Source organism: Hippopotamus amphibius, chromosome 7 (genome assembly GCF_030028045.1).
Source record: "Hippopotamus amphibius kiboko isolate mHipAmp2 chromosome 7, mHipAmp2.hap2, whole genome shotgun sequence".
Classification (NCBI taxonomy): domain Eukaryota; kingdom Metazoa; phylum Chordata; class Mammalia; order Artiodactyla; family Hippopotamidae; genus Hippopotamus; species Hippopotamus amphibius.
In genome coordinates, this window is record NC_080192.1 from 102,125,628 (window position 1) to 102,147,039 (window position 21,412).

At 46.3% G+C, this 21,412-nt stretch overlaps 1 protein-coding gene across 4 annotated transcripts in view; it reads right to left on the reverse strand.

Annotated features, from left to right (window-relative positions):
- The window catches only part of CCDC85A (coiled-coil domain containing 85A), a 202,635-nt gene extending 181,541 nt beyond the window's left edge, over positions 1 to 21,094 (reverse strand). For 3 of the 4 annotated variants that reach the window (XM_057740444.1, XM_057740443.1, XM_057740442.1), the window contains exons 1-2: positions 20,329 to 21,094; positions 12,229 to 13,174 (exon numbers count right to left, since the gene is read on the reverse strand). In XM_057740444.1, coding sequence (XP_057596427.1) covers positions 12,229 to 13,174; positions 20,329 to 20,595 — 1,213 coding nt within the window. In that variant the 5' untranslated portion in view covers positions 20,596 to 21,094. Of the gene's footprint in view, positions 1 to 5,807; positions 5,935 to 12,228; positions 13,175 to 20,328 lie in introns of those variants that run through there. The other variant, XM_057740445.1, reaches the window with a different exon arrangement.
- Between the last annotated feature and the right edge of the window lie 318 nt (positions 21,095 to 21,412).

Genomic DNA, 21,412 nt, shown 5'->3' on the forward strand with positions numbered 1-21,412 from the left:
GGGCATCACAAAATAAAGAACAGATGGTGGAGACTAAAGGAGGAGACCCTGAAGGTGAAAGTTTTCAAAGATGCATGAATTTAAACGTCTACCTCTGAAAAAAGACAATCCCCACGCCTATGAATTAACCTGATTGTGTGTTTTCATAACATGCCTATCATCACAGCTGAGACCAAGTACACACACTTGGTGACAAGAAGAATCAAGAAATCGTGTTATCTGGGACCACCTATTCACTGGTCCGTAAACCCAACTCAGGTTCCAAATGTTTGCCTCCTTTGGTGTCTCTGGGTTAGACCACAGGTTTTCAAACTTTGTAAAAAGTCACCTTTGTTTCAGTAGAAGCTTAAGCATTGGTGTGAACAGACCAGTTATACGTAGAGCTGCCCCAGTTGAAGGGTACCTGTGGTCATCTGAAGGGGGTGGCAGAGCCTGGCTCCTCCCCCGCACCTGTGCTTCTCTAGGGCTCAGTGGAGCACAGTTTGAAAACCATCTGGGACTTAATATACAGCACCATGGGCTAAAATGAGGTCAAAACAGTAAAGTGGGAAAACATCAGACTGAATGAAACGTAAAGGCTAAAATAGGTTAATTTTACTACATTAGACCAACCCAAAGGTCAACAGGTTCCAAGATTATTTTTCTCCCTTTATTGTTTTAACAGAATTAATTTATCAATTTCCGCTTAGCGGTATATGTCTACCTTCTGGGCAACTAGGCCATATTTTCCCCAAAACCATATAACTTCTTTATTACTGACTCAAAAGATATCAGTCAGAAGATAGGTTTTCTTAACTGATGACTTTCGTTGTAAAACTCTCCCACTAAAGAAAAACAGTAATTCAACAAGTCTGTGCTAGAAAAATAATGAAAGAGAATTAAATGAGAGCATAAATCTGGGCACATAAAGCCCTGAAACACTGATGATTGTAAAACTTCCTACTTCAGGAACCCTTAAGAAAAGGAACAAATGGTTAAAATTAAACTGAGTTATAAAATCCTAACAAGAGATTTTTTATTTTTAATGCTGAGGAACTACCTTCCCTTGTCCACTTAGTTTAATCACAAGGTCTAAACAATGGAAAACATTTTACCTTCCTTCCCATATAAGAAATTAATGTTGCCATTAGGAAACACTCTCAGAAAGCATTTAATACCAACTTTGCAAAATCACATGCCACAACCTTACAAAGACATCCAGCACAGGCCTACTCCCATTCTCATGGTCCCTCAATACTATTTGCTCCTTTCCATCTCATGCCATCTCTCGAGACATCCTCACCCCTCCTGCCAATGAATCCAAATCCAACTCTTCCCCAGACTCAGCCTGACAACAGGGCTCATTTGAGCAGCCTCCCTGATGTGTAGGTGTGTGAGCCATCTCCCAGGCCCGTGAAGGCCCACAGCACCAACAGCTCATTCTGTCCATCTGGCTCTTAACCACACACCTCCTCTGTTACTCACCTCCTCCCGTGGATACGGTGGATTGTGAACTCCTAGTATGAAGGGCCTGTGGCTCACTTTTCTGCTCCACCTCATAGAGGATGTATCACCAGGCTGCAGCCACGTGGAACACACAAACACGTGTCGAATAAACACGTGTGTTTATACAGGTATTATTCTCAGTAATCTCTCATCTATACATAAGACAGTGCAGATATTTATACAAAGCAAGTGAAACGCGAGACGACTTTGGTTTTCTCCTGCCACCCACACCCTCGAGTCTTTTACCAGCTCACGCTTCTCCCAACTGTCATTTTTGTTTGTTTTACTATGTTGTTTATCTCAGGACACACTCTGATTAGCCTATAATTTGTTGTAATAAATCCCTGTTATCCCTGACGTTGTTTAGAATGCTTGGCTGCCTGAAGAGTCAAGGCAAAGATTTACAATGAAATTTTGCCCTTCTCCTCCGTCAGCGGTTCCCTCCCAGTTTCACTGAAGAGTCTCACTCCAAACTAGTTTAAGCTCCAGTTGTAAAGTTATAGGACTAAAGTGCCAAAGAACAGAGAGAAGGGCTCTTCTTCTGCCCCAAGGTTCCAGGAAAAGATGACCAAAATCTGGCCGGATGGGACATAACAAAGCACACGAACAGGCTGCTGACACTGCCTGATCACTGGCTTACTCCCTTCCCAACTTGAGTTGATAAACCATACCGTCCCATTTGGTACAAAGGCGGAAAAAAGACTTGAGAAAATCTAGTCTACAATGGAGTACAAAGTAAAATCCTCCACTCTGATTTTCCAGAGCACTGTCCCACTAAGCAACAGGGAAAATAAGAATCTAGACACAGACTGCACGTTTCACAACGTGGCCAACCCATTTGTAGTCTGTCATCTGAGACCTGCCCAAATAGAAGAAACCTAACGTCACATTTCAGGACTCTACAAATACCAAGTCACCTCCGCTACAGCCTCTTTAGCTCCCTGTTCACCCATAAGGTGTTTAATTATCACTGTGGCCACATCAAAGGAGACTGGGTCTAATCAGCCATTGCTAGGTGAACTGTTGCAACCCCAACAAGTTCCTGGCAAGGCGCAGTGGTGCAGGGAAACATTTAGTGCCATGGTCATCAGGTTGTGCTATGCACGGTGAATCTTTCACCTGAGCCCAGAACTCCTCCCGGGTAACATCCTCACTGCTCTGTTAGGAGCCCAGGCCCAGCTGCACAAACTCTGGAGGAAGGCAGGCTAGGGTGGCAAGCAGGGAAAGGAGCCCCCAGTTCAAGCTGGTCAGACCCCCAGGCTGATGAATCTCCTTTCTCCCTGTCCTCATGAGAAGAGGGACAAGAAGCTGGAAGTGGTACATGGATTGTGGTTCCTGGTTTCCATCAGTTCATCTAGACTCTGCCTAAGTGAAATGAATACTGCGGGTCCTATGTTTATCAACATGCCAAGCTGTGTGAAATTAGATTTTCTATGATGATTGGGATAAAAATGAAGTCCCAAAACATGTTGCACACTAGAAATGTACTCTGCATTGCATTGTGCAATCTGAACCCTGGGCTACATGTTGTTATTATTCCAAAAAAGTTTATTAGAGATGTAAAGATGTATCAGTACAATGGGAGGGAGAAAAACTGCACTTCAGTAAATACATATTCTTTGTTTCTAAATGTTCAAATGATCTTTTATGAAATGATGGTGTTACTAGATGATGATGATTATTTTACAGTCCATACCTAACAAACGTAAAAAGTTGGCAATTCCAGGTTTATTCTCAGGTGTTACGTATTTGTGAAATCCAAATTCTGAGATTACTGACTTAGAAAAGCTCTATTCCAAGCCCCTCACTTGAGGGATAAAGTATTTTGCCCACAGAAGTGGGTGGTGTGCTAAAGGTCACACAGCAAAGTGTAACCTTGAAAGTGGCAAAGCCAGTTCTACACCCAGATCTCCAGCTGGGCAAGCATGCTATGATGCCCTTTATGAAGTTAGGGTATCACACTTTAACTCCATGGGGAAAAAAATGTACTTATTTTTAACTGTTTTAAAATGTTTTAAATAAATACCACTTTTATTCACAATTAAAACAGAATTTGGCTAAAGGAGGTTTATAAAATTGTTTCATTGTTTTAAAGCTATAAAGCTTAGATGTCAATGCCGGTTTAAGGATGCGTATCTACATACTACTTTAACATATGGGTGAAATTTCACAGATACCTACAAATGTAAAAATAACTACCTATGCTTTGTGAATAGGTACAATAGTACTAGCCTGGCTCTCTTTTTTAAATGAATGCCTATTGTATACACGGCTGTATAGACTCTAGCAAGAACAATGTCTCCATCAAAGATAAATTTATGTGTTAGGGCAATAAAACCCAAAGTGGGCAATTTTGAGACTGCAACAGGAAAAAGCCAAAGAAATTAAGGGTGAAAACCATGTGGCATATAGTTGGCGAGTAAGAAGGACTAAGTATTGGTCTCTAAGAGCTAAAGGGATACTGTAAAAATAAGCAATTTTTAAGCCTGTTCTTCCACAGATTTTGAAAAGCTTGATTCCTGTTTCTCATGACTGAGGGAGCTATTCATGGCAAACCACCTGGATAATGTTTATTTCTAGACCTCTAATTGATCATAATTGTAAATGTACTCTCTTCCAAAGTACCCTCATATGTACAATAAACAGCTAAATTCAGCCAGTTCCCCGCCATGGCTCCATCACCAGGGCGATTCTGGTTGGGTCCTGCAACAATGAGGCAGCCGGCCCTGCCAATCAACATAAGACAGGTACCCATTAGCAACAAGGGGCACCACCAAATAGGTGGATCCTTTGAAATTCTTCACAGCATACCCCTCACACAGCCTTTGTCGGCTATTTTCACTCTCCTCCTTCCTGTAAGTTGACTCTTACCTCACTTTCCTGTGAGTCACGTGGGATCCATCATCTGCAGATATGACTAAATGACTCATCTTTCAGAGTCTTATTACTCTGTTTAGGTGAATGGGTGAACGGGCACTTGCTGTCTAGGAAAAATCGAAGAGATGCTGAATTAGTGAGCATGGTTAATTTGAATTCTCAAGAGTGGTTCAACAGACCAGGCTGCTGGGAACAGAAATTTGCAACTCAGATATTCTGACCTTTTAAATGTCATCAAAAGTGTAATGTAAGTGTACTTTACTTCTGCCTATAGTAGCATAAATCAGAATAACAGGCTTAATTAGTTTTGTTTGCAGTAAGCTGAGTTATTAAAAAACACAACTCCTTGAGAGCAGTTGGTGTTGCCATCTGGCCCATCCCCTTGCTCCCGGTCTTTCCTTCTGTTTTTTGTGGTCCAGAAGCTGACACTTTTCCAGACACAGCCTTTTGGCTGTGAAGACAAGCGGATGTGTGAGCTCGGGACGAAGGTCAGCCCATTCACACAAAACTGTTTAAATGGAGGAATGTGGCCTTGGGGTGGGGAGAGTTCATGTGGGAGGAAGAAGGGCAGGAAGGCTGTTGGCCTCACAGGCCAGGAGCAGGAATACTCCTTCTACGAAGAAGGGTGCATTTCAGGACTTGTTCATTCAGCTGTGAACAGTGCACCCCGTCTAACTGAATCAGAGGTTCCCAGGCAACAGATCCCAGCTCCCCTCCTGCATCTCCAGGTCTCCTCTGGAACCTCTCTAAGACCAAGTCTACTGACATCCACCTTGCCTCACTTATCATTGCAGGTCGCTGGTTTTCTGGAATTTCCAACAGGAATGGGGGAAGACTGGTTCCCTATTCCATTTAGGGCCTTTATTGTTAACATTATCCCTACAAAAGCACCTTCAAAGTCTGGGAGATTAAATGTCTTCTTTATAAAAATGATGCCTTGCCCTGGGAGTCAGTGGGATTCTCGTCCTCTACTAACTGGCAATTGGCCTTGGGCAAGTAACTGAACATCTCTGGAAGTCAATTTTCTCAGTCAGAAAATAGGAAGGTTTAAATACATAAAATGTAGAGGACTTTACAGCTCCAAGTTTTATGGTTGATAGTGTCCTAATTACTTAGCATTAAGAGACATTCTCAACCAAATACAATACATCTATACATACACAGGTATCTACGCCCCCAAATGCACCCAAATGCAATCCATGCTTCTTATCATTTTGGAAACAACCGGCAATTATGGATACTCTGGAAGCTGTGGCTGCATACCATCCAGATCAGGGGTTGCCCATAAAAGCCAAAAGACCCCTTGATAACTGGAAGAAAGACAAGGAGACTTTTCAGTCTCCTTTATAATCAAGACTAGAAGACAAAATTCTGAGTTTAACACAACCATGAACACACCTGACTAGAAAAGCCAACTTACTCAGGAAGCATCAGAGACTGCCTTTGAATTTCTGGTCATCAAAAGGTAACTAGAACACTCTATTCCTCAACCATAGCAACAGGTAAAAATGGTGCTATAAATATCTTGTTTGCAAGATTTTTAAATGTAAGGATTCACTTTCTTTTATGTAGCTGAAAAGGAAAAGGAAATGAAAGGAGTCATTCAGTACCTTCAAATTCAATGCATTTAATGTTTGATGAAATATGCATACAAGAACACTCAATACAGCGTCCACGTGAGAGAAGCAAATAATTGAAATATAGACTTAGATCAATCACCAAAGCCAAACTTTCTCCTTAACATATCCCATGTCATAAAAAAAAGCCCACAGGAGGCCTAAATAACTAAGGATCTGAAGAAGGAGAAAACTAAAATAATCATTCCCAAAGTTTTCATTTATCTGTAATTGAATGTGTGTCTAATTTCAATCCAGGGCCAAGACCAAGCCCCAAGACCCTCCCATAATGATTCAAGTACAGTAGCTCCATAATACATTTAACTCTTTGTTACATGAAAACTGTACACAACCTAACAGTGTGTGAAGAACCCAGTCACTGTCTGATCTTAAGGACAAATCGGTATTGCCTTTGTAAGGACGATAAAGCAAGCTGCTATTCCTCTGCCATTTTCTCATTTCTAAGCACCGCTTCTGCCTCTCTGCTGCTGAAGAACCCCCGGTCTCAGAAAGAGCAGCCACTCTTTCTATTGGAAACTCTTGAATGGCACTCTAAAAGAAGGCAATTTCTGTCAGGAGCAGCAGTAACTTGAACCTCCCTCTTTCACAGATTAGAGACTTCTAAATTAGAGCTGAGATTTCATGTCTGTATTCTCAAGTGTCCCATGGTCTACTCTTGACGTTGAAGCTCAACTTTCCTAAACTCTTGAAAATCTGCCCACTTCAGAAAATGAAATTGTTCTTAATATTTCCCAGAATCAAATTCAAAATAAGTATTTTTCTTCAAATGTGCACAATGCTTGCCATCAACATTACGCATTAAAGTAGTATTAAGAGCAGCCCACTTGCTCCAAAGTACCCAAGGGGCAAAAACTGCTGAGCTGTTACACAGGTTCCCCGCTATCTGAAAGGACAGTGTTCCTATGAAACCTTTCGTAAGCCAAAATGGCATAAAGTGAAGCGCAATTACCACAGGACACATCTTGCTGACAGATGCACAAAGTAAATCGAGATAAAGCACAGATGCTCTTAGACAGTTTAAGCTATGGTGGCCTGATGTTAAGTGTGGTTCCCCAGGAAGGAGCTTGGCAGTGCCACTCTCACTGCCCAGGGTGTCCACTGCCTGCACAGGGGCTCACTGCAAAACACATTATTTTTGCTTTTCACCTTTTTTCGTACAATTGAAAATCCTCTTTAGATTTCTTTCAGTTAGTGAAAACAAGCACTAAGGTAGGTCTTTGGTAAAGAAAACTTTTGAAAAGCAGAGAGACACCTGTATTACAGAAATATCAATACTTCAATTATCTGAAATACAGTCAAGACCCAGAAAACAAGCAAAAACTAACTTTTTCAGCCCAAATAATTGATAGATGCATGACACATGGACCATGCACTAAAGCTCATGCACTTTACTCACAAAAGGATACTTCAAGGTCATTCACTCTTATTTTCAACACAGTTCTAAGCAGCATGATTTTCCCCAGGTATGACTGACCATTAGAAAGAGCAGAGCACAATTTAGAAACAATGAGGAAATGGGTTAAAATCAGGCCAGGTGAGGGCAGCAAGGAATATTGCTGACACCATGCTGGTAGTACTAGAAGTGGCTGAAAATCTATTGAAAGTAGATCTTGGGGGAAAAAAAAACCCATAGCCATCTGGGGCCATTTAATGTAGGGACTCAGCTCTATCTAGCTGCAGAGTTTCTAAACATCAAGAAGCAGCTAAAATGAGAAATGTTAGAGCCTAGGGCCATGAACTTCAGCACACACTGGCCCAAAGGTGCTGCACAAGAAACCTTTTTTTTTTAAGCTTTTGCGAAGTTTCACTTCACGTTCTTATTCCTGCGCAGTAGAGCTTGCCGAAGACGATCCCTACACTGATGCCTCCAGAATAATCTACCATTACTATGAGTAAAGGTGGAGCCTTAGAGCAAATCACTGCATCTGTACTCATCGGACATTTGTGAAAATGAGTTATCTAACGAAATGGAATACTCACCACAATTTTGTTCTAAGTTAGGCCTTTTCTGAATTATTTCAGTTAAAAAGATAAAGGCATTACCAACTCAGTGGTATTTTTTTCTGTTATGTATATCTTCTGAAAAGTTACGATGGATCCCAAAATACAGATGTTTAATTGATTTCAACTGGGTCGAAAGGGCAAAACCATAATCAGCTGAAAGGGATTCCTCTTCGGCTTCAGAGCAGCAACTGGCTTATATGACTGCATGCCAATGCATCTGAACATTTGTTTGCTGAACAAAATCAATCAACTGAATAGTTGGCATTGCACAGATGCAATATGAAAGTTACTAATATATACACACACAGCATATAGATGATATAATCTCCTTATAAGATTAAAATGGTCCCCTAGATTTAAAGAATGTTTATAACTTTGTGCTCTTATTGCCAATGCAGTTGAAACCTTACATTCTACTAGAAATTACCTAAGCCACCTAGGTTTTACAGTAAGTTTGCCTCAGATATTTTGCAACATCTTATATTTCCAATATTAAGCATTTTATGTCATTAAATCAAAATGTATTATGATAAATGCAATATGCTTTGCACAGATACAGTACAATCGATTGTATTTTTCAAAACTTCCTATGAAAACTTTCTGGAAATTGATGTCCTATCAAAGTGTATATAAGGTTACCAAATTACCATATCGAAGCTTGAAGATCGAAAACTATTATCTACTTCTTTAACCATCTATGTGTCAGCTCACACAATAGAAAATATTCTCAGAGAACCTCTGTTAAAATCAGTTCGGTAGTATTTCTATAACTGTAACCGCTGACATTTTTCTCCCAAGAGACACTCAATTTCTATTGTCCAAATTCATTCATAAGTGATAGTCTGACTTTTTCTAAGCAAAATAAAAGATTTATGAGAGCGATCACTCATGCTGTAGTGCACTAGTATTTAATTCACAGACAACCTTGCTTCAGAGAAACCCTGCTGGGCTCTTCCACACATAGGTTACCTCACCCCTAACAGATGAGGGCATTTTTGTGTTATCAGCCTCTTTCGTTTACTCATCAGTAACCTCAACAGAGAATACGGAGCAGTCTTAAAACTCAAGGTAAAAGCTATAAACTGAGCGAGATGAAACACAGATTCTCTTGTGGGAAATATTCATCAGGACTGCAGGTCCCGCATGATCTAAATACTTGCACCATGAGCATCCATTGGAAATAGGGTAGAAACCCCTGTGCTTCTTTGTCCATCTGGAAGTAGAAGGCTTTAAAAAGTAGTCTTAAACAACTCACAGAGTTTCCCCTACTTTACCTTCTAATCCCACGTGCCAAAAACTCAAATTTTCAACCCATACCCCCAGAGAAGTACATTATCAGATAACTTTGGTCCAGGATTGAGAGGGGTGACGTTTTCCAGTACCTGCTGAGGTCAGTCCTTCTCGGTCCTGGAGTTCAGCAAAGGAAAGAAAGAACTTTCTTCTTCCCAGGAAGCTTGGGCATTTGAGAGCGTCAGTCGCCACAGCCTATCTTATCCAACAACCATTCACCTCGGCCAATGGTTTCCACCTGGTCTGCTCATTAGAATCACCTGAAGGGTTCTTTCTACAACGTGCCCAGGCCCAGCGCCAGACCAATTCAATGTGCGTCTGAGTGTAGGCTCCAGGCACCAGCGCTTCTTCAAAGTCAGCCCAGTGATTTCAGTTTGCAGCCAAAACTGAAAAACACTGCTCTGAAGCAGTGATTTTCAATAGGGGCAATTTTGTCTACCCTCTGCCCCGGCAATATTTGGCAACACCTGGAGACATTTTTAATTGTCACCAATGCGGGTTGCTTATGGGTAGAGCCTGGGATGCTGCTACCTCCCAAGACAACCCCTCACAACTTTCACCTGTTTTTTGTTCATGCAAAAACATTCAAGCGCTCATCCAAAACACTCGCCTCTCACACCAACCCCACTCCGAAGGACTCCGTAAATGACTCAGCAAATTTGCAATTTGGGATTTACCTCTCTGCTGGTTCCTATCTGTTTATGAGCCAATAATTCAACCGAAGTGCGTGGGGATTTAAAAATATGAAAAAATCATGTCTTGCCATCCATATCAAAAATTAATTTGTAACAGCAGGATAAATACAAGCTACCAGTGCCCAAGTTTATAGGCCGATGACCCATAAACATTGTGCCTCTTCATTTTCCAATTAATAATTGAAATAAAAACGCGATGCAAATGGACTACAAATATACTTCGGTGAGCATATCAACTGTCAAAAGATTTGCCACTTAAGAATCAGAAAACTTGAAGTAAACACAAGAATTAAACTACAATGTCATTCTAAATAACACATCTATGTTGCATCAAATTTTGAACTAAATAAAATTGTTAAATTTAAAAAAACCATTTGCCTGACCGTGAAGTTTATCTGAACCCAGGCAATAAGATTTCATGATGTAACGTCATCCCTATCTAGAAACAGACCTTACTTTATACAAAGATTTGCTTAAAAAGTGCATCTAAAATTCCTTCTTAAATCATATGTTAATTAAATTAGAGAAGTTCTTTATTTAAATAAGCCCTTTTGTAAAGACCCATTGTTTTGTAAGTGAACCACCTGCCCTTGAGTAATCTTTATTTTGGTTCAAGATAAAGTTTCCCTAAAATAGTGCACACATTTACTTCTCATGCTCATGAAAAAGTAATGAAGAAATGGAAAAGTCATTAACTTTACCTTCCCATTAACCCATCGCCCCCTGAAGACAAGTTTCATGGTCGAGGACACATCTTGTGATATTAACACAACCAAAATATCTTTTTAAATGACTTCATCTCTTCGCACAGCCGAGGCTGCCCACAAGTAATAAGGGTAGCATCTCCCGGAAAAAGGGACGGAGCAATCAACAAAGTGAAAGCCCCGACCAGCCAGGCAGCCTCAACACAGCAGGTGAATTGGCTTCTCCCAGCTTCCACCTCCCAGCACATAACAGAGAAAGCAACAGCATCCCATCTTTCCCACTCTTTCTAGCTCCATCTGTGCTTAAAACATTGGATGTATTAGAAGCCAAGCTTCAGGAGTCAATTTTCGGCACTACGAGAAAAGGATTAGGATGAAATGGAATCCAACAGGTAAATCCCCAAGCACAGTACTGAAAATGTACCCCTTCGTGTCCCTGCTAAAACGGGCAGCCTCCACCACTGCTCAGAGCTGGCTGCACATAGACTCTGGGGCAGCTTTCAAATAAAGTGAAAACCTCATATTTTGGATGCAAAAACCCCATTTCATAAAACCAAGCATTTTAGTTCTAACTCAGCCACAGGTAACATAAAAGAACTATGAGGTTGGATTTTTTTTTTTTAAGTTTTTTTTTTTTCCCCTCTATTGAGTTCAGAGTAGTTTCAGAACCAAGATGCAGGAAATTAAACCTCTTCCAAAAGGTTTCGAGTTGGGTCTAGACCTGCCTCAGCAAATGCAGTGGATGTTATGCTTTGGAAACCAAAGGAGCGTCCAAACACATCTATACATTTTAAAGGGGAACATTTAAACAACCAGAAAGACAACTCGCAATGTAAAAGAGCACTCTATTCAGACTATGTTTAAAGGAGTTTGGTGAGAGGGTTGGGTGGGTTTTGAGTGAGCAGGGAAGGAAATCATTTGATGCATGTCAGACACAAAGGAAAGAGTGCATCTGCAGATTCAAGCTAAGGCCCCCAATAGAATGGAAAACATCCTCAAGGTAAAGTAAGGCATATTTACAGGCATTCAGGCAACCCAGTATCAACCCTGTTTAAGGGACACCCTAGTTCTTTCTTAATGTTATTGTCTTTCATAATAAATACTCATCTCTTCCTGCACAAAATCTGTTAGCTGCATTCAAACACCTTTAGTCACCTGTTTCAACAGAGTCCTGTAGGAAACTGCACACAACCAGGAAAATGTTCAAGATATAGAAATGTTATATTGGTTCTATTTTTATCTTTAGTGCCCACAAATCTCACCCTGGCTACTCAGGGTCCCACCGAATTACTGTTCCTCTCCTTCCCCTGCCCCCTCCTCCCCAGTATTCTCCAGGCTATTTGATAACTGTATAAACTAGAACAAATGGAGGGGGAGAAACACACCATGATTTGGGGGCAAATGTGTGCTCCTCTCCCCAACCCACCTCCACGCCAAAGCCTGCACTTTCTAACGGTGGCTGGAAAGCCCTTCATCACTCATAACTCTCTACCGAGTTGCCCCAGCAAAGCAGTTCCCCAGCACCTACTGACCCACCGTTCATGCCACTGTAGACATTCCGGTGATGGGGTGACACATCCTCTTGCGCCTGCCTTCGGAGGGTGCCCTCCCTGCTGCCGCCGCCGCCGCCGCCGCCCGCGTGTTTGTGATCTGGGCTCCCCCCGTAATGCTGTTTCAGGTGCTCGGGGCTGGTGCCCCTGGCTCGGGGTAGATGCTCCAGGCTCCCACCAAGGGCGTGTTTCTGAAGATGCTCGGGGCTTCCTCCGCTGTGTCTGGTGTGCTCTGGGCTGCCCCCGGGCCTGTGCTTCTGGAAGTGCTCCGGGCTCCCGCTCAGCACGTGCTTGGGCAGCGTTTCGGGGCTGCTCCCTGCGTGTGGGTGCCTTTGCTGCTCGGGGCTGCCCTTGCACAAGGGTTTATGGTGCTCAGGGCTGGGTCCTTTGAGTGCTTTGGGGTGATCTGGGGTCCCGGAGGCCCTGGGTTTCTGCAGATGCTCGGGGCTGGCGCTCCTGTGCTTGGAGTGCTCTGGGCTGCCCTCGGCCCGGGGCTTCTGCAGGTGCTCGGGGCTGCCGCCGCCCGCATGGTGCTTGTGGTCAGGGCTGTCGGTGCTGCCCGTACTGGAAGTACTGCTGCCGTCGCCCACGTCCCGCACGTAGGGCGCTGTGGTAGCGGCGAGCTGACACAGGCTGGCCTGGCTGTCGATGGAGCAGCGGCTGCCGGCACACCCCGGGGCCTTCTCCTCGTCCAGCAGCACGCAGAGCTCCTTGAGCTCCATGTTCTCCTTCACCACCTCCTCCTGCTTCACCTCCAGCTCCTTCAGCTTCTGCAGGTATAAGGCCACTTCCTTGTGCATCACCCCCGCGGTGTAGCGGCCCAGTCTCTGCCACTCCCGGGACACCCTCTTGCCCTTCTGCCTGTCATCATCCAGGAAACAGCAGAGGTCCCTCAGTTCCTGGTTGTCCTCCTGGAGTTTCTGGTTAATATCCTGAAAAGAGACACACAGTCATTCAAGCGAGGTACACCCAGGCGGCGGCGCCAGGCTCAGACTTCCTAGGGGCCAGGGAGCCTGGAATGGGTGAATTCTCTGTGATGGTCGGGGAGGAAGTGAGAAGGTGAGAGGAAGCTAAAGACGGGCAGCTATCCACAAAAATAAAAAATAATGGGTATTGCCTACGCGCCCTGCCCCGTGCTTTACTAGCGTTATCTCATCTACTTCTCCCCAAACCCTCAAGGGATAATGATTATTCTGGCTCTCTCACAGAAGGGGAAACTGGACCTCACAAAGCTTCACTGGTCCAAGGTCATCCACGCAGTCTTTAGGAAGCAGCCAGTTCATTAACAGGAAATTAGTAAAAACAAACAAAAAAACCCAACAACAACAACAACAAAAAACACACACAAGGCTCCCTGCCCCACCTTCAAGGAACAATGATGGCTGCTTGTGACCTGTGAAAGGCTTAAAAGCTCCGAGGCAACAGGCGTTTCTTGGTGCAAACAAGGAGCACTGCCTAGGTGTTCAGCCCATGGCATGAGACAGCAGCCCCACCCCCGTCACTAGGGAGCAGCAAATGCCCTCTGGTGGCGCTTCAGTCTGCACCTCCAGCCCCCACCTGCCATCCCCCCAGCTCCTGTGTTATATTCAAACTCCCCTCCCCAAATCGCACCTCTCAGCAAATGCCACCTCCACCCCTCCTGTTGCCCTTTATAAGAACCTGCAGTTATGACGGGCACCTCCTTCTCCCTCACCTCCCACTCTCCTGAACTCTACCTCTGGAATTTACTTTGTCACTCCCATGCTTCAATCCCTTAAAAGGGCCTCACTGCCCTTAGGATAAAGTGCAAAATCCTTTAGGTCTCAAAAGGCCCCCAATCCTCTTAACTGGCCTACTTCTCCAGCATGAACGGTGATTCATTCACAGGTATTTAGTAAGCATCTATTATGTGCCAGGTACCAGTCTAGGTGCTAAGGATAGATGAGTGGACACAGCAAAGACCTTGACATCCTATGGCTTTCACTCTGGCGGAAAAGACTAGCAAAAGGCAAGTATAGAACATAATATCATATAGTGAAAAGTGCTGGGAGAGAGACTAAAGCAGGATGAAAAATACTATCTTTTAAGAGAAGACACCTCTGCGGAGAAGGAAAACATTTGAGCAAAGCCCTGGGTGAAATAAAGGAGGAAGCATTTGCTGGAAGATGATCCCAGGAAGGGAGAAAGGCAAGTGTAAAAGCCCTGAGACAAATATGGCTCAAGCTGCAGCAAGGCCAGTGGGCCTAAAGCAGAGTGAACAAGAGCGCAAGAGCTAGAAAGGAGTCCGGGAGGTGAGGTCCAAGTGGGTGGGCGCCAGGGCTAGGTAGACAGTGCAGGCCTCATCAGCCACACGCAGGCCTTGCCAGCCACAGCAAGACTTGGGGTTATTGGCGAGCTGAGGATAGAGGACTGACACGGTGTAATTCATGGTGTAAAGAATCACCATCTTTCCGTGCAGAAAACAGACTGCTGGGGGATAGAAGGAGGGGGGTGATTGGAAGAGAGGGAGACAGGATAAGGTGGAAGCTGGAAGACCAGCTGGGAAGCTAGCAGGTTAGCCCGGGCAGATGGTGGCAGCAGACAAGGTGAGACCATCCCTCCCCATCATGCACTGATCCCCACCCATGCTGGCCTGGTCTCAGGGCCCAAGGGACCAGCCCTTCCCCTCTTTCTCTTGGAATGCTTCCCCCAGCCTCCACACAACCTTTGCCTCTCACTTTATGGCACTTCCACATAGAAGCTGTCCTTGACCACTAATCTAAAGGACGTCTGTCCCCTTCTATGCTCTGCAAGGATCCCTTTGACTTCCCCTCTGTTGCGTTATACCTTCTAATCACATATGGTTGAGTATGACTATCAGGCAGGTCTCCATCCTCACTAGACCAGTCATGAGAACGGAGACCCATTTATTCTGTTCACTTCTGTGTGTCCAGAACACAGCACCCCCACTGTAGATACCTGAAACCAAGGCATTCAGAATTAACTGTGAAATCCCCATTTGGTCTCCATTCATACATATAGTAAAGGGGGTAAATGTTTCTTGAAGCACCACAGTTTGGTGGGGGTGGAAAGGGGGCAGCTACCTAAGATTTCCGCTGTTTCACAAAGCCTGAAAACCTCTAGTCTTGTGGCTGGTCATCCAATCCAGAACTAGAGGTACTCAGAGAGGGGACTGGATTCTCTCAAACTCAGGTTGATTCCAAAACTTCCCCCTGATATTGACTGGAAAATAAACTATAAAACATCTGTCAACCAGGCCTGGCACCTCCTGGCAGTCATGAGGCCTAAGGTGGGAGTAATTCTCAAGGCCTGAGGAGGAAGAGCACCTGTGCAGCTCAGTTTTCAAGTCAATTCTAACTCTCGGCGTTACCAATAACTCTGTTTCCTCGTGTCTAATGTCCATCTAGTCCTTCTGCTTCTCACTGCCACTCTCTGACCTCAGGCCTGGCTGTTTCCAAAAGCCTCCCCTGGGCCTCCCTGCCTTGGTCTGCCCCAGCCCCTAACTTCCCTCACTCACTCCCATCCAAGCTCTCTCTGGCCAGACTGATCTTCAAAAACTCTCCTTGCAGGTGGTGTCTCTCCTGCCTCTCAACCCCCATCACCTCTTCTGTGCTAAGAAAAATGAAAAAGCCCTTGGGCCAGGCCTAAAAGGCTTTCTCCTGCCTTTCTACTTTTAGCTCCCTCTAATTAGGAACCAGCTAATTATGAAGTCTGATTAGGTCTAACTTTCCAACTAGAAAATCCTATCTTCTCCAGCCTATGAACTTACCTACAAGGAAAGATTGCTCGGATAAGACTCCACCACCCCTAAAATAGCACCTGGTGTGCAGCAGTGCGGGGCTTGAATGAATGAATGAATGAGGTAACTTCCCCACTCACTGCTCAGTGCCTATAAGACACACTCCCCAGAGCACTCACTGGGCATCTTTTTTTCTTTTTTATGTAGATATCTTAGCTTCTGGAGGGCAGAGTCCATTCCAATGTCTTTCTTTGCATATTTGATGCACTGCATACTGTGAATGCTAAATATGTGTTTATGGACCGGCCAGCCCTTTAGAGCCCTAGGCCTAGAGCCAAAACAGGAAACAGCTCTAGCCACTGAGAAAAGATTTCTTAGTATTGTTTTCAGCTAGCCCTGCTGTGTTGAAGTCTATAGTAATAAGAGAATAAATTACCCCTTGACACTGGTGCTTTATGGGAAATCAGAAGCTGTGTACATTCTGAGAAAATAATGCTAAACAAAATTAATCTTTTTCTGCTTCAAAAATTCTTCCACATTTAGCTTAATCCTGGCATTTCATAGAAAGTTCAAGTCACGTTCTTCTTCATCTAACTGAATTTCTATGTGACAATATTCCCCTTTGACTATCCTACAACTATTCCTGTCTTCTCCAGAACTGGGAAGTAAATAGGACTTGTGCCACCATGGGCTCCTTCCCAAATGGAGTAAAATATGTACAGTAGACCCCTGAACAAGCTGGGGGTTAGGGATGCTGAGGCTTGGCCAAGTTGAAAAGACATATAACTTCTAGTCGGCCCTCCATAGACCAGATCTGCAAACGGATTCACGGTGGACCACAGCACTGCAGTATTTACTAGTGAAAATAAATGAACCTGCGCACTTCAACTCCACGTTGTTCAAGTGTCAACTGCACCTCTCAGAATTCTAGTCAGAGTAGAAGGGGCGGGTATTGGCCCATTCATTCACTTTTATCACAGCTCCTTTTTTCCATTATTCTTACTAATATTATTTACTCTCCAATTCTGAGCTATTTCCTTTGTCTTCTAATGAACAGCTAATCAACCAGCTTGATAATAACCTTGTGAGCTAGTTTTTGCAAATCCGTCACTTTAAGACTTGGGCTGTCTTTTTGAAGACAGTAAGTGTCTTTTAACATTGCAACAGGCCACTAGATGTTACCCATCTGTCTAAAGTGGGCCCTTAAAAGATGACGTCCATAATCACCTCAAATTCATATCATCCCAAATTTCACACGTAAGACTCTCAAGTACTATAACTGTGGTTAAAGAATTGTTTTGTTATCTTTCCATCATTGCAAGATGGGGAATTGGTATGTTGAGAAGCAAGGAAGAAAATTAATGTGCTGCAGATAACAAATCCGTAGAGATTCAGTTGCCCCTAATACCTCCTTCCACCAAAACTCCAAGCCAGAGCAGTCTGAGTGTTGGTATACATTCGGAAGTGCACGAACGTGGTTCTCAGGAATCCATCCCTTTCAACATCAGCACCCTAACCGGAATCTCCTTTCTCCAACCCCTTTTAAGATAACACATTTTAATCAGAGAATGTCAACTAGCCAAAAGAAAAGAAAATCAGCTTATTTGGAACATATCTGTTTGACCTTCAGAAAGCTATTTAACCTCACTGGGGTTTCTTCATCTATGTATCATTTAATCTTCAAACCTCATGTGGAAATAATATCCCCATTTAGCAGATGAGAAAACGGAGGCTCAAAAAGGTTTTTTGCCCAAGCTACCCAAACTGTCAGACTCCAAAACCTTTCTCTTTTCACTGCCCCACCCTGCACTACCTTCTGAATGTCTAAACACAAACGAGTCAGCCAGTGCTTGGACAGAGTCATGGGCCCCTCATAGGAAGAGAACAATGCTCCCATCCCCCATGTCTACAGCCACAGTACTGCCTAGTAGCCTTGAAAATATTTAGATGCAATTTCAAAGGCAGCTCACAGAAAGAGGCATAAGAAAGAAAAGTGTTATGGCCTTAATTACCCTAAATTTACAGTCTTCAACTGAGAGTCCCAAACCAACAGAGGCCAAAAAAAAAAAAGGAAATAAAATCCCTTCCTTCCAATTAAATGCGAATAAATTTAAAATGTACCTTCACTTATTCAGTCAACCACATTCATGGATCATTATGGTGTCTAGGGAAGCTGTGAGCTGACATGAGCAAGGGAAGCTGGCCCCTCCACGGGGCTTTACCACGGGCCCCTCTGGGTGGGCCAGAGGCCTCAGAGGGGCCACTGGGTGGCTGCCCCAGGATGATGGGAATGAAGAGCAGGGGCTGCATCAGAAAGTAACCAATCCCCATCATTTCTGCACTTGATAAGGAGGCAGACTGGAAAATCTTTTAACGCCAGGTCGTGAATCTAGGCCACAAGGAGACTCTCCTACTTGAGGTGTAACTGCTCTTAACTGGCCTAATAGGTATTTCCCTAAATGAGGTTACTGGAATTAGACCAGGTCCCCCCCTCCCCCACACCAGCAATCCACACAACCTAGAACTTTCAAGTATTTCTAAGCCCTTATGTCCATGCTCCATACTATCAAAATCTCCAGGAAGTTAATTAATTACAAACTCTTCCAAGACGCATTATAGTTCAAGCCATGGAAGAAGATTAAATTGCAGGGTTACGAACTATACTTGAGCCCAGCTTTGCCTAGGAAACCAGATCCAGGAGATGCATGGCTATACACTTATGCATCATCTCCTGATGACAATAGCTACCATTTTTTGTAGTCAAGTCCAGAATTAAACCTTCGCCTATATTATAAATAATTTATTGTCACAACCCCCAGGCGGTGGTTATTATGATTTGTGTTTTATTGATGAGTAAAATGAGGCTCTGGGAGATAAATTACCCACGCTCACCCTCCTGGCCAATCGAGGATTCCAGATGCAGACCCACCTCTGAGATGATCTTCCCCTACACCGGCCTGCCTCTAATCCCCCAAGAGTCTGGCACTTAATAAATAGTCCATTAGTAAAGAATTAAACCAAAGGGGAGAGTAAGCCTTGGGATTTTTCTGACTGTAAGAGCCTCCTAACTGCATCCACTCTAGGGACTATATGACAGTCAGCTGGAGCCTCAGGGGAGGGCCATCTCCACCTGGACTGGGCCAGTACCCAGGTGAGCATCTGGCAGTTCTGCCCCTCCCACTCCCTTTTGCCCCCAGAATCCCAGAGCTGCAGCGCTGAGGCAATTAAGAAAGTGTCTACTGCCTGAGAAGTGGGGTGGGAGTGGAAAGGGGATAAGAACAGCATGTGCCTGCAGGAATTTGCTCCCCGAGGTCCCTGCAGCGATTTCGTTTGTCTGGCTTCCTATAAACAAAAGAACAATGAGAGGAAGGAATACCAGGAGGCACCATTGCAAGCGGTGAGAAGAGGAAGTTTGTGGTACACTCGGGTTGGGCGGTTCCCAGCCACCCATCTGCTGCAGCCAGCGGGGCTGGCTCGCTCAGAACGCTCCAAGGGGAAAAGAAAGTTGGTGGGGGGTTGGGGTTTTATTGTTTTGTTTTTCTTTTGTTCTTTTCTTTCCCCTAATAGCAAAGAGGGAGGGCTGGCTCCAAAGGAAAGCATCACTGGCTGACTCTTGGGATACCCCTTCAGAACCCTGTGCTTCCCACACTGAGTCCCTCTGCCCTTCCCCCCCCCCCCCCCCCCCCAGCTAGATGCAATTATAACCAAATTGGGGGTAAATGGAGCGGTCAGGCAACGCCAGATGACGCCAGAGGAACTCGAGAAGGAAAGCATCGGAGCAGGTAGAAAACAGAACGTGGAGACAGAGGTAAGCTCCTCTACACAACGAGACAGAGCCCAGCACCGAGGGTGGCGCCGCGGCTTCACCCTGGGCGCCCCGCCAGCCCTTCTCCCCAGCACCGGCGCCCTCTCCTCACCCTCTGCCCCATGGAGCAGTCGTGGAGCCAGAGCAGCCATATCGTTTCCCCGATCCCCAAGGGCGAAGATGCTCTGGACTCGCTCCTTCGCTCCTGTTTTCCCCTGCTCTGCTGTAACCCGGCTCCCCAAAGCACTGATCTTCCAGGCTTCCTTGGAAATTAAAGGTTCCGCGTACCCATCGCTCCCCTCCCAGGCTTTCAGCATCCTTGGCGCCCGCTCCTCGGCCACAGAGGACCACCGAGCTCGACGCTAGTGCGCCCCACATGGGGAAAAGGAGGGAACCCAACGCCTCCAAAGTTTGGAAAAGTTTCCAAAGGGCTAGGGAAGGGGAGCAGGGGACGCTGACAGGGAGAATGGGGAGGATCACCTGTTGACGGAGGGAGGGAAAGTTTGCCTGGCCCCACCTCCCCAGGACGCCCGGCTTCCCGCCCCGCCGGGCCCGGCGCTCACCTTGAGCCCGCGGATCTCGCCAAGGTGCAGCTGCAGGCGGCGGTTGACCTCGCGGATGAGGTTGCTGTGGTCCAGCATCGCGCTCACCTTCTCGGCCTCCGCACGCCGCAGGCAGCGTATCAGCTCCTCCTTGCTCCACTGCAGCAGCTCCTCGTCCGACACTTTGGACAGGTCCTCCACCGCGGCGGCCGCAGACGGGCCGGCAGAGGTTGGGGGACAACTTTCCGCCGCCGCCGCCGCCGATGCGCCTCCAGCCGCCTTCGACATGGTATCCGCGCGGTGACAGGTGCGAGTGGGTGGAAAAGGCGAAGCGACTCCTGAAGACGCGGGCGCGGCGGGGCCGCCTCCGCCCACACCCCTGTGCGCTCCAGCGAGTCAGCTGCACCGCCCGGGGGCCGCTGGGTTGGGGCGGCAGGGGTCGCGCTGGACCGCCATCCTACCTCGCCATCCCTGCGCGCGCGCCCGCGCTCCCCCAGGGCCGGGCAGCCACCCGCGAGCTGCGGCCGAGGCACATCCCAACTCCGCGCAAGTCCATGGTGAGGGGCGCCGCGGCGGGGGACCCTCGAGGGCCGCACCCCGGTCCCCCCCTGCCCTCTCCGCCGCCCTCACTCGAGCCTGTCTCCCCCCACACTCTCTCACACACGCACTCACACACGCTCACTTTCCTCCCCCTTGCCCAGCTGCGGCCCCCCACTTCTCTCCTCTCCTAGCCCCGCTGGGGAGCGCGGCACCCCCGGGACTAATCCAGCGCCGCCGCCGCCGCTGCCCGAGGGATCGGCGCGGCCGGCCGGCCGGCTGCACCCGCCGCCGCTCGCAGGCTGCTGGGGGAAGCCTGGGATTCGCAGCGCCCAGCCGAGGAGCTGGGGCGGGGGGTGGGGGGCGTTAAAGGCCGGACCGGCAGGAGGAGGGGCCTGGAGCCGGGGCCGCCCGCAGCCCGCCGCACCGCCCGCGCGGGCCGGACGCAGCTGCAGCCACCCGCCCGCCCGCCTGCCTGCCGGGATCGCGAGGCTCGCGGTCCGCTGTCCCGCCGGGGAAGGCCGGGGGCGCGGCTCGCTCCGCGCCGGGGCGCGGGTGGGGCGGGAGA